We start from the raw sequence: 13716 nt of genomic DNA on the forward strand, positions 1-13716 counted from the left end.
GGAAATATGTCCTGTTTCTGATACAAGAATGAGGGAGGAATGGTTGCAGGCAATTTCCCAGACATACTTGCCTTTTGCCATTGCAGACCTTTCTGATCTGCAATGGACTGTAAATGCAGTTTTCTGAGAGAAAATATATATTTCTGCCTGGGGACTCTGCTGACAATATCCAACAGTCTACAATAATTTACACCTACCCCACCCCCACCCACAGCCTTGCCAGCTAGCAAACAATACTAGGCACAGGCCCAAGGCAGCCAGCTGCATCAGAATAATGAGGAGTAGAATTGGGGTGGTGGGGGTTGGTCGGGCAGGGTCAAGTTAGATCTAGCTATGACAAGAGACCAGTGTACCAGAACACCTGCTGATATCAAGCCAGTTAGCCAAACGGTCAGCAAGACAGTCTGCCTTCGAAGAAGAGGATGTTCAGCAATCCTCAACCTTCAATATATTTCGCGAATTCAAAATAGGCCACGTGATGATCCAGTACTTGTTATAAAGGGAGAGCAATGATCACTAAAAATTATTATTATTATATTTTTTTTTTTTACTTTAGTAGCTAAACCTTGACACTTGTGGCTATTTATTTGATGTATTGACTCAACAACCCTTTGGCACAGTTATCTTTAGCTGCTGTCTGGTCATCCTTGAAGGACCCTCTCTAATATTCCAAAAATGTATTTTGTGAAAACGCTTTCTCTACTACCTGATGATTCAATGAAGGTCTATAATTCAGAGTACAGTTAAGCTGTAAGCTTATCCAAACACCTTATCTCAGACAGTGCCCCCCAGGGATTCAGGCTCCTCTCTCCCCAAATATCTTGTCATGGCCACACAGTATTAAACACTGGTCATCAAAGTATTGTGTACACTTAAACCGGAAAAAGTTAACATAATAAAATATATTCAATTATGAGCAACGGTGCCCCCAGTTCTTGTTTGAACTTCCTTGCTTTCTTTGAGCTGAAGTTCGATTGACAGTGGTTTCCCAAAGTGAGTCAAGGAGAAAGGCCTGCCTAGCCTAAGGCTGGAACTGGATTGCTGGAACATAATTGGCTGGAAAGCAGCGGTTCTCTCAAATTTGTAATTGACATTCCTCTGGCACTGAGCTGTTAGTGTTGCTAAACAACTCTTAGGGCCTCATTAGCTTACACAACATGTTTGTAGAGGACAAAACATTTCTTTTTCACTGAAACAATCTTACCTATTGTACCTTTAGCCCATTATTGTCAATGCATTTTTACGTTTGTAGTAGTTGCTGTTAGTGTTGTCACAGTACCAAAATACCAGTACTGTATTTTTCGGAAAATAAGACGCATTTTCTATAAACCGCACCCAACCAGAATGGGAGCTTTGTGTTTGTAAATCGGATTATAAACCGCACTGGAATATATGCCGTACTTGAACACGTATCATATTCTCATGTAGGTTAGTGCATGACGTGCACCAGCAGATACTATTTTAAAAGAAATTCCTGCATTAAAATAATGTATCATGACAGTTTGTATGGTTGTATTGGTCATTTATTATCACACTAGCATTTAATTATCACGGCAAACAATTACACTGCACTAAACTAAGTGTAAATGTAAAGTGAAAATAACAAAACCAGTAGCGTGAATGATGTTCGAATATCATTCACGTCTTACTGAAACAGCGGCCACGCGAAAGGGAATGAGGAAACTGTTTCCTCTACTAAAAAATACAATGCGGGTCACGTGAAAAAAGGATCCACAGACTCGTAGAAAGACCGAGTCGGGAAATGAACTAATCGTTCGTTTCCTCTAGCTACCACTACAGAGCCTATGCAGGTCACGTGAAAAATGATCCAAAGACTCGTAGAAAGACCGAGTCGGGAAATGAACGAATCGTTCGTTTCCTCTAGCTACCACTACAGAGCCTATGCAGGTCACGTGAAAAATGATCCAAAGACTCGTAGAAAGACCGAGTCGGGAAATGAACGAATCGTTTGTTTCCTCTAGCTACCACTACAGAGCCTATACAGGTCACTTGAAAAATGATCCAAAGACTCGTAGAAAGACCGAGTCGCGAAATGAACGAATCGTTCCCTCTAGTGTTTCCTCTAGCTACCACTACAGAGCCTATGCAGGTCACGTGAAAAATGATCCAAAGACTCGTACCCGAAGACCGAGTCGGGAAATGAACTAATAATTTTTGTTTACTTGGACGAGCCTATGCAACAGTCCCGATGCGCGGCCACGAGAAAATGAACGAATCACTCTTTGAGAGGACTCGTTACTCCCGAGTCCTTGTAAGGATTCGTTCAAAATGAACGAATCGTTCACGAACGACACATAACTACACCAGACGCGCATTACTCCGTGACGGTCACCAAGCCTTTCAGCTACTCTGAGATTTCCTTTACGCTGACATGGTACATAAACATGGCATTGGCTATATCCCAGCATTGATCCTTATCTACGTTGTCCTTGTAAAATTGTTGCTGACATACAACAACTCCCTGTGCTTTTCAACTTCGAGAATTCATTTGATGCTGATTTTAGAAATCGACTTGGGTGTTCTCTCTTGGTAGGCTATGTCTGCGTGTGTGTTGTGTGCAACGCATGACAACTCGTTTCTTTCAAACAAACAAAACAACTACGGGTATGCTAGCTCAACGGATCAATCCGTTTATTTTCATTCGTTTTCATCAAGGTAACCACATGTAAAGGACGTTCGTAACCAACATTGTGTAATTATAAAGTCTACAACTTTACAAATGTTCACCGTAGTCTACAATTAATGGAGTAAAATCTTAATCACATTTTTATATTCAAATATATCAACTAATATGGTGTATTTCATCATCCTGGAGCCGATTTCGCAAGTGTCTCACGAAAAAATTCGACCAGCTGCCGAAATGATCTCTGCAGATCTCAGGCAATCGCAGCGCTTCGCAGCCAGTGTGGTCGGTCCCATTTGATAACATGGGCGCCGAAAGAAAAAAGGAGGCGCTTCCAGCGTCGCAGCCGATCGCAGGCAGTGTGTCCCAGGCGTAATATATGTTTTCTATTGCCCGGGAATTAACTATTTACCTTTTAGACATGTGAGTTCAAAATATTTCTGACGGTCCCCAAAGCGCAAGTTATTTTTCAGAAACGGTAGCTAGCTAGCTTTAGTTAGCTTCCGGGTAAAGTTAGCTAGCATAATACTCGTAGAAATGCTACTACAATGCTAGCAGACATCCCAACATGCAAAAACGAATTTCTGGGAGGTGGCTTCTAGCCTGGCTCTGCCCTCCTACGTGCTTCCGCTCAATTTAGATATTGCTTCTGTAGGTCTGGGAATTTGGTACAAGTCGATTTTCTCAAATACATTTTTTGTATGGCCAATCAGCGAACAGAAGGAGTGGCTGAGAACAATGACGTTGATGTTGTGTGCTAGTTTGAGTTGTAGTTCAGTAATGGCAGTGGAGAAAGATGCGAGCGAAGCCATTCATTCGGTCCGTTGTGGCAACGCTGACGAATATCCAAAAGTTAAAGGCGGAGCAAAAACAGTAGTTTGCTAAGTTTTGTTGGTGGCCATGATGTTGTGGCCCTCCTCCCCACGGGGTTCAGGAAAAGTTTGATTTTACAGCTACGGCAGCTAGCTCCGTTACAGTAGTGGTGAAGGAGTTGGCTAAGGCGAACGCTAGCGATTGGTTATGGCAGATCAGAGTGGCTCTTGGCAGATCCAATAGTTTTAAACAGAGTACCCGCCTTCAAGGAAGTTAACGCTTGTCAATGGCGCGATCCCAGACCCTCTGTACAAATGAAATGTACGAGGGTCTGGTTAGGACCAGGCTAGGTGGCCCACCGGCTACGCATATTCACCTTATTCTGGAAGTCACGATGGGCGTGGCCATCCGCGTAATCTCATTTCCGGTTAAGTTACTTTCCGGTTTATAACGGTACTAATTTAAGGCTAATAGAGTGCAGTTCGCCGCTGCCATAACAGCTGGAAAAAAAACGTAATCCGACCCTGTTTTATCATTGTTTTGAGCATGGAAAGAAGAGGTCTGAGTGTTGTGGGCTGACATACTTTGCACCGACCTCCAATCAAAGTTGTTGTGTAATAAGAGATAAACTAGCTACATTTTAGTATGTTTTAGTGTTCTCTTGTTCACTTGTTCCTTTCATTGCAAAACCTGATGTCTATTTAGATTGAATTCCTCTTGCATCCCTTTCTGGAGTGTCTTTACTATCTCTTCAGTAGGCTACCTACTTCTACATCTGTGCAAATCCCTTCAATCGCAATGCTCATTGTAGCCTCAAGCAACAATGTAGTTCACGTAGACGTGTGCTTTGTTTGCCCACAAGGACAGTTCATTTGATTTTCTTCCATTCATATTTTGGAGTAAATGCCAAGATTCTTTTTGATTAGTAACAGGTGAGCTGCAGCCCAAGATGTTGCTAAGGACTGAGAGATTAAAGGACAGTCAATTCAAGGCATGTGCCTCTACTATTATTTTGGGGGATGTCCTGTTATTTGATTTTACAGTTTTAATCACTTCTACAATGAGTTGTTGTGGCTTACAGTGCTTAACCAAACAAATGGTTGGTCTGCTCCTGTTTTTTTCCTCAATTTTAAGATAATCTGTATGTACTCCAGAGGAAGGCTATAATATAATGTTTTGCTATTTCTATTGTCAGATATCTAATGAACCAGCATAGCTCATTTCATCTTAAGAAGGCAAAATACAATCGTTAATTGATTAATAAAAAAAACAAAAATGAATATATGAAAATGGTCTCCATTTACCCTTCAATGCTTTGATCCCCCTCTCGAATACTTTGTTTAGAATGACAAACTGGCTCCTTAATGGTTTAGAAACATTCTAGGTCTAGTTTTATTTTTGTGTGTGTTTTTGAAAGGCTGCAATTAAAAGCTGAAACCGAGAGTTGCCTGGAAACTGAAAGTGCCCGTTGCCAGCTGCTGGTATCAGCAAGTGTTTGTCTTTCTATTGTCTTCAGTTTTCTTGGTAAATGTAACTAGAGGTTGCACCAAAGAAGTACCATCTCAGTTGGCAAAGGAAATGGTAGTAAAGAGACATGTATTGAATGCAAAATTAGATTAGAAAAAATCTAATAAGAATGAGGTTAAGCTACAGCCAAGTCATTGTGTTTTTTGTATCTGATTTGCATTTAATGTAGTAATTTTGCGGCCTAATTATCGTTTGCCATGTACATTGTAATGCCTCTAGATGAAATATGTGCACATTTGACATTCAAATCCTCTATTTGTCTTGTTTGAAGTTGATTGTATTTACAGGCTGTTACGTATTTCCAGGAAAAAGGTGGTTTTCAAAGATTAAGATTTCACTGGAGGCCCTATTTTGATCATGTAAACTGTCAATTTGGCAAAATAATTTCATGCCACCTTATGTATTTGCATGCGTGGTTAATGAGAGGGTTGTAAGATGTGTTGTATGAAGGGACGTTTCAGTTTACATATACATTTGCACATAGTTTTTGGTCCTAGACATCCTACACCGTCTTGTGGACCTAAGCGACAATGCAGACGTTAGTCTCTAATGCCCTGTGATGTACTACACATAGCTCCTGCTTCCTACCTGACTGCCCTGTAGCTGAACACCACCCAAACAGACAATGCAGAACACTGCAATGCTCTACTAATTCAGAACTCTGAATGTCTGTGCACCATGCATTCAAATGTTAACTTTTATTTCTATTCTTACTGCATAATTGTGTCCTGCCTATTATTTATTTTTTATCACCTAGCGTCTTTGTAGAATGGGATACTTCACTAAATTGCCAAGGTTTATTCCATTTTCCTCTGAATTTTTCCTTGTCTTCCTTGAGGGTTTTAGGTTGAGTTAGGTGCAGTTTTATGGGCATCTGTGAAGCAATTTGTGACATTGTAAAAAGGGCTATACAATATACACAAATATCTAAGAGGTTGCTGAATTCCACATCTTAAGTGGTCCAATTATCTTTTTTTTACAATGCTATGGTTATTATATGACAATATTACAATATTATGGTTAAATTATGATTCAGGTCGGGCAGTTATTCAGAAGACTATCTGATTTAGCACTTATAATGCTCATATTCAATTCACACTTTCCAACAAGGTAAATATTTAACTGGTTTGCCAAATTAAAGTGAGAAATAAATGAGTGACTCAATATGACACTACCTACTATCTCTTTGTAATACTTGCTCAAGCCATGCACTTGGTTTCTTCATTCCTTCCCCCCCCCCCCCCCCCTCCCCGATCCATAGAAATCTGTTTACTGTCACTGTGGCTTTTCTTATTTCTTAGAAAATGGCAGGGGACTGTTCTTGTAGGGAAGGCTTGCGTGACTATGCAGAAACCTCTCCAAATCTTGTGGGCTGGGGAGATTTCTGTATAACCAGACTGTAAATCCTACCCTAAGATTTACAGCTGTTTTGTACAGCTACAAATGCAGCTAAAGTGTCGAATGGAGGCTTGTAAACAAAAGTCAGTTTTGTAGCTCGTTTGCATGCGGATTCTGCTATCCAGATATGGACAAGCAATCCGCCACATGCTTCTACGCACTGGTTTTACAAAACGTAAGTGGTAGTGTGTTGAGAATGGGGAAACCTCAAAATAGAGAACCAGGGGCCTCTACACTGTCGTGGAGGAAGTCTCAACCACGACCATTATATTTGGATTATATGCTGAAAATATCTCACTTTTTCAAGATGGTTTACGTGGATTCAGAAGTTACCCTTTCCTGTCTACCTGAATGTCATTAAGTTTGAAAGTAGTGTCATGAAATGTATGGTCACATACAGAGTAGAACACTGGGACATTCTGGGCAATTACATTCTTTTGACATGGCAGACAACAGCTATGTAGTGGCAAAAAAAGGAAAAGAATATATCTGATACAAAACACAAACGGAAGAAAAAAAAAGCGAATAGCAAAACGTTTCAAATAGCAATACAAGAATGGCAAAGTTTTATAGATATAAAATGAAGAGTGCCGGTGAGTGGCTTATATTAAGTTACCCTTCCTAGAATCGGTACACCTTGTCGGCTAAATGTAGTATCAATGTGTCTATGGGAAGATCCACACCTAGTTTTTCAATAAATGGTGGGGGAAAGGTATGTAAATGAAGCGTTTATTCCACAAAGTAAAATCTGACTAGCGATAAGCATGTTACAACAATTTATTTTTGCATTTACAGTAATCTGCTGACAGTTACATTGATGTTTAGAACACCAGCATAGATTAAATGTTCAAGAAATTAATCTGTCCATAAAATCTGTGAATAGTAATTTTTCATGGTTACATATTCATTTTGTAATTGTCCTACATTGAATTAAGAGTCTCCAGTCTAAAAACATGCTACAATTTCTGATTGCAATCAGATCAGAGTATGTCACCTGAATTGACTGGGATAGTCCTAGAGCTATGCACCTCTTGGTATAAAAGATACAGAGGTATTTGTGAAGGCTTTGGTTCCACACACAGTCCTTCTTAGGCTTAGTGTATGCAGTCTGGGAAATCCTTTTCATTCATCACTTCCTGGAAACATGCCGTCCTGTTGTCATTGTTTTTGTTCTATTCAGCAATAGTTCGTTTCCCATGGAGTGTAAAAGGAAAATGTACGATTCCTTGTTATTACATAGCTGTGATAGTCTCAGTCCATCTTTAGTAAACTTGGTCTACAGTCCCAATAACCTAATAGGTTTACAAAGTGATTCTGGATGATGCATGGTTCAGGTCAACTCAGATGTAGACCTACACTCAGGGATTATTGCAAGATTAGATTGAAACACGTTGTTACCTTTTGACACCCAGTTTAAATGTATAGCTTGAGTTTAAGTTGTTGTAGCAGCATGTTGGAACTGGTGAGGTTCCAGGAGAGAACCGTGTGAAGGATGTTTGTGGTGACAGCTCAAAAAGCGAAAGCAGGTGTAGTGGCCTCACTCACTCACTTTTTTCTTCTTCTTCTTCTTTTTTTTTTTTTTTTTTTTTTTTTTTTTTTGCATTTCACTGCATAGCTGTCACTTTGAAGGAGGGTTCATTGTGCGGGCTTGTCGACCGAACACTGCACCTCCTATAAGGACTGGGAACAGAGCAGGTTGACAGCTCGGATGATTACGTGTCCTGTCCCATTCACTCAGCCTAGCCCACAGCTTGGCCATGTCATGCGTCATAAACTGACACAGAATGATTACGATGTCATTAGGCCCCAGCTCATTGCAACTTCTGCCACCTTCATTTGCTTGCTTGATCTCCAGGGTTGTCAACAAAGATTTCTCAGAAGCCTATATCCTTTCAAAATGTTGGAAGAAACTCATCCGGTCTACAGCATACATTCTTTATTGAATACAATATAGGCATATTTTTTATTTATCCCAATATGTATGGTTTGTTTGTGTCTTTGAAAATGTTTAGATTCTAAATTTAAGAACATCAAAAATGTTAGGCTAATTATTTCTGTAGTCTCAATCTGTAACGGGATGTCAGTTGAAATGTATTCAAAACCTGAATAGAATCCATCATTGGCAAAACACTATTCCCAATTAATGGATAGTGTTAGGCAGTGCTATTGCTTATTCCACTGCTAATGATCTGAAGCACTTTAATGTAGTCTGCTTTGAATAGTGAGCTCTAAGCCTTATTCCACCATGGAGCTCAATTCAGACTGTCTTCAAAGACCCCCCCCCCCCCCCCCTCGTGCTTGCATGTTTGTTGAGCGCATACCCTTTTTTCCCTCCGCCATCTCAGTGCCTCTGAACAGGTGGACTCAATTACTGGGCCCTAACAGCCCCCTTCCCTCACCACAACTAGCTTCTTAATTGAGCAAATTAGTGAGTGATCAGTCCATGAGATGATGTGGTGTCAAGATCTGACTGTGTGGCAACAGAGGGGGAGAGCTTGCAGAAGGAAGAGGGAGCATTCACAACTCCCTCACCTTTGTAGGGGTTTGAAAGGGTTCAGTGGCCTCTTTGCTAACCAGCTCGTGGAGTTGGGGGAGTAGAAAGGTCACGCAAGCGCAACAGAGCACATTTTGTCTAAACTAATCTATGCATCAACTTTACCTTGACAGACTTGCATACAGTTTTTCACTTCCTCTTTTTTTGGCATTTCCTCATCAAGAATCTGCTGACACATGTTTACATTGTTTTTATTGTAAGACAAGCATCTAATGTCGTCTTTTCCATCTCGCCTCCAGATGGACTCTCCAGTGTCCACGCCAGCCCCTCCACCTCACCACCTCATGACCGCCGTGGGCAACACCGAGATTGCCTCGCCATGCGAACAAATCATGGTTCGTACACGCTCCGTGGCTGTGAACACTACGGATGTGGCGTTGGCGACGGAGCCAGAGTGCTTGGGGCCCTGCGAGCCAGGCACAAGCGTTAACCTGGAGGGCATAGTGTGGCAGGAAACAGAAGACGGTAAGTGCAATCCAAGGTTTAACCTTACAAGACTGAGATTATTTGCGCTCATAAGACTGGGGACAGATAAAACTGCTTTGTTGGGACTTCAATGTAAACAAGAGGCCATTTTGTGTCGTCTGGCTCATGAATATAAATTAAAGCAATTAGGGCTGCAACAACGAATCGATTAAATCGATTAAAATCGAATATTAAAAGCGTTGGCAACTAATTTCATTATCGATTCGTTGTGTCGCGCGATTATTACGCCACTCAATATGTCGCGGAGATGTTTGAGTATAAAAAAAAAAAAGTTTAGTTGAGCGCGGAGCGGAGGTAGAGGAAAGGCCATCGGAGAGACGTTGTTGAGTAACGTTGTTCTGAAACACATGGCGGAGGCAGAGAAATCAGTACGACCCAAGTCATCCAAGGTGTGGGAGCATTTCACACGAAATACATCGAAACAGTGTGTTAATTGACCAAGGTGAAGTTAGTTTCATATTCGACATTCGTCTCACATTCGGAAGACGCTACTTTGCAGCATCGCGTTAGGGACCGGGTGAAAACAACCCATACCATTTTGAAAAATGTAGACTTTTATAATATTTTTAGGAATATAAAACCTCAAACAGACACCAGAGTATCTTAACAATGTCTGGTATACTTCCACAGCCTTTACTTTTTCAATGAAGTTTCAAATAAAATGATAGAAAATAACTAATCTTTGAAAATAGCTTAATCCTCGCAAATCTTAACTTTTCAAAATTGTGTCAAAAAATCTTAAATATACACCAGATTATTCTAATAAAGTCTGGCCTACTTCCACAACCTTTCAATTTTCAATAAAGTTTTAAACAAAACTCAAATAAATTGCTCATCTTGGAAAATAGCATTACATCCACGCAAATATTAATAACATTTTCAAAATTGTATGCCTGTTTGTGCACATTCTGAAGATTTTTTTCACTGTGAATTTGCACTGTCAGCTCTGTTTTTGAATAAAGGGTTGGAAATTAATGCTTTAAAAAAAAATCAGATTCACCGATTAATCGAAAAAAGAATCGACAGATTAATCGATTATTAAAATAATCGTTAGTTGCAGCCCTAAAAGCAATTGATAACCCATTGGATCAGTTTACCTGTGTTTAATATAATATCAAACAGTTTTAGAAAAATATCTAACTCTGACAGATACAATTATGAGGGATAAAAGGCAAAGGTCTGACATCCTGAACATTTCCTTAATGGCATTTCCAGAGCAGGTATTTAGAAATCAAGCAACAAGGTGAATGTAAGTCAGTTTCTCAGTGGTCTTAATTTTGTTTGGTTGAGGCATACACAGACCATTTTCAGCAGTATACCTCACAACACACAAACCTCTACTTCTAAGCCAAGAAGGAATAACTGGATTCCCCCCAACAATGTTGTTTGGCCCGAGTGAAATAAAGATGCAGAAGTCCTCCCTTTTGATGTGATTTTTTTTTTTTTGGTATATCACTCGCAGGCCCAGTTTGTCGGTTCTGAATAACTGGCCTCATTTTCAGTTGTGCATGCAAAATAATGCAAACACCTAATCTTCAAAGAGACTTGTGTTCCATCGCTCTGCAGGCACGCTGGGTACAAATCACCCACGCAGACACTGTGACTGCTGGTCTTTTCGCAGCCACTGTAGAAAGGTCCCTGCCTCATCAACATTCCCACAACACAGTCTTCTTTCAAGTGTTTTTCTTATTTCTCTCTTCTTTCCCTCTCCCTCACACGCTCTTGCTCTTTATCGCTCTCTCTCACTCACATCGCTTTTTCCTCTAGCCGTGGGCACTGTCTGATTCTCTCCAGCCTGTGCACCAACTAGTCTTTCCCTCACTCAGTCTTCAAGCCAAGGAAGGGAAAGCAACTGCAGGGTGGGGGTTGGGCACGGTGCAGGCGGTAGACAAGGCCATGTCTGTTAATGACACGACTGTGGCAGTGAGCCAGCCAGAGTCTGTGTGCTGTCTTTTTCTCTGCTTCCCACAGAGAAAGTGTGTCTCCTCCTCCTCTCTTTGGTGTCTTTCTCCCTTCCTCCCCTCATTCTCTCAAGCAGCTATTTTGGCTGCTGAAAGAGGTAGTGGTTAAAGTTGACAGACCCCTGTTTTTTCATCTGCCTCTACCTGGTTCAGCAGGGTGATTGGTTTTAAAGAGTGAGGGGGCAAAGGCACTCTTGTTCTGCAGGTGTGGAGGTTACCACAGTGCTCAGAGCTGTAGAAACATAAGGGTTGTCAGTGTGCACATCCCCTCGTTTGAAGCCTTTTTTTAATCTTCTGAAGCAGATCTATATCACAGTCGTTGCACTTGGAAACCTATGTGCTTTGTTAGAGGAACTTCCCTTTAAAAAGGCTGGTTAAAAATTGATTCCATGGCATTGTTACATATTTAGACTCAAGGCCGTAATCATAATACATATTGGGGGGGACACATTCCCCCCCAATATTCAAATCTGGTCAAAATGACCCCTCAAATATATTGATATAAAAAGATAAATGTGCTACGCTACGACAGGCAACCACGCATGCTGTCCAAAATTATAATAAATAACTAAAAATCGCCCCCCCCCCCCCCCCCAATGTTGACTCCATTGCTACGGCCTTGTTTAGACTTATTGTAAAGGAGACTAACAGTGAGGCCTGCAAAATTGGATAATCAGTTTATTTAAAGAGATAGAAATCTATCATCAATTAGCTTGGTGTAGGCACTAAAATTGGTTATAACAATTGAGCTAGCTAGCTAAGTTCTCGATATTATGTGAATTTTGCATATCTTAATTAGTCACATGATGGAAAAAGCATGCTTACTGGGGGTATTCTGGACCTGGAACTGAGGTTTACACTGTACTGGTAAAGTAGATGTTAGACCTTTACTTTTAAACTCCTAATGCCACTGCTCTAACTAACTATCATCAATTGCTGACTTAAAGGCAGGGTAGGTAAGCGTTGCGAACCTAGCAATTTTAGTTTGATTTCGAAAGGATTTGAACCTTCACAGCCACTCCTCCAGAACGCGCTGCCTGACTACTGCATTCAGTCCGAATGCCGTCCAATTATTAGTGCAGGTCTGACCTTAATGATTGGTCGTGTTTGTTACAGTCCTGCGACGCCCACAGATATTGGATTTATTTCATTTTACTGTCAAACAGTAACAACATTTCATAGATACAAATCTTTTCTGTGGTTTTGAAGATCAGGTATCAAAAATACAAATCTTTAATTTGCGCTTACATCAAGTAAGTATGTTTATTTGTTGTATTCCTGCTCTTGGTCAGGATGGTTTTCCTGAACAGTTTACACAACAATATTCCGTTATCGGTTCGACAAAAAACAACAACAAAAAACTGCCATACTGGCAAGCTGACCTGTTCCTTTTTATCAGCAATGTCTTCCTCACTCATTTTCTCACTCCACTCTGTTTCTGTTGTTGTGTCACATTTCGATGGTGCCACTGAACAAAACAATGATTGGCTGTTTGAGCGTGACTTGTAGCACACACCATTATCAAGGGATATGAGCCAGGGAGCAAGCATATTTGGAGTTTGTTCGCAACTAAACTTTACAAATGTATGTGCCTTCCTGGTGGTTTGAATTTAATGCATTTAAGTTCATTAACATATTTATCGATCATTCTATCAAGCAATTTTCTTATTGCTATTGATGAAATGTGTATCACAGGACATATCGTATATGGCTTTTGTTTTTATTGCCCAGGACCTAACACAATTAGTAACACAATTATAGGAAAGACCCTTATTATCGTCTACCTCTTTACCATGAGACACTTGAGAAGCGCATCTCTTATGTTGTCAAAGCCTTGAAACTTACAAAAACCAAACAAGGAAGTCGGGGCTAATCTATTCAGGCTGCTAGGAGGATCGACATTATACAGAGGCGCCACTGCCATTTGAGATGCAACCTAATTAGTAATGATGCTCAGCAGTCCTCTACCCCCTTCTGCATGACAAGACTCATATTGAGCTGCTTAGGCATGCGATGTGGTGTGTGAGTTCTGTCGAAGCTCATTCAGCATGCCCAACAACAGCTGCTACTTTACCTCTGCCTTTCGCCCTTGCAAAAGTAAACAGACAACAAACTCAAGCTAAACATCAACACCTCGCCAAGAAGTAAAATGCAGAAATACCATTCCCTGGTAAATTCCCTGGTGAAACCTTTTGCAATGGATTTGACTAGCAAATGTCGACCTTTAAAGAGTCGTATGGATCTGCATGCGAATCAATGAGATTTCATTGTGTTTCCTTGTATTCTGGAGGTCTAATGCATTCAACCCTTGACAGGAGGAAACTAGTAAGAGA

General features: G+C 40.6%; 1 protein-coding gene across 3 annotated transcripts in view; it reads left to right on the forward strand.

Moving 5' to 3' along the window:
• The window catches only part of LOC134027704 (zinc finger protein 609-like), a 57959-nt gene that overhangs the window by 27266 nt on the left and 16977 nt on the right, over positions 1 to 13716 (forward strand). For all 3 annotated transcript variants that reach the window (XM_062470715.1, XM_062470714.1, XM_062470716.1), the window contains exon 3: positions 9176 to 9401. In XM_062470715.1, the coding sequence (XP_062326699.1) occupies positions 9176 to 9401 (226 nt within the window). The remainder of the gene's footprint in view (positions 1 to 9175; positions 9402 to 13716) is intronic.

This window comes from Osmerus eperlanus, chromosome 10, assembly GCF_963692335.1.
Source record: "Osmerus eperlanus chromosome 10, fOsmEpe2.1, whole genome shotgun sequence".
In the NCBI taxonomy this organism is placed as follows: Eukaryota; Metazoa; Chordata; class Actinopteri; order Osmeriformes; family Osmeridae; genus Osmerus; species Osmerus eperlanus.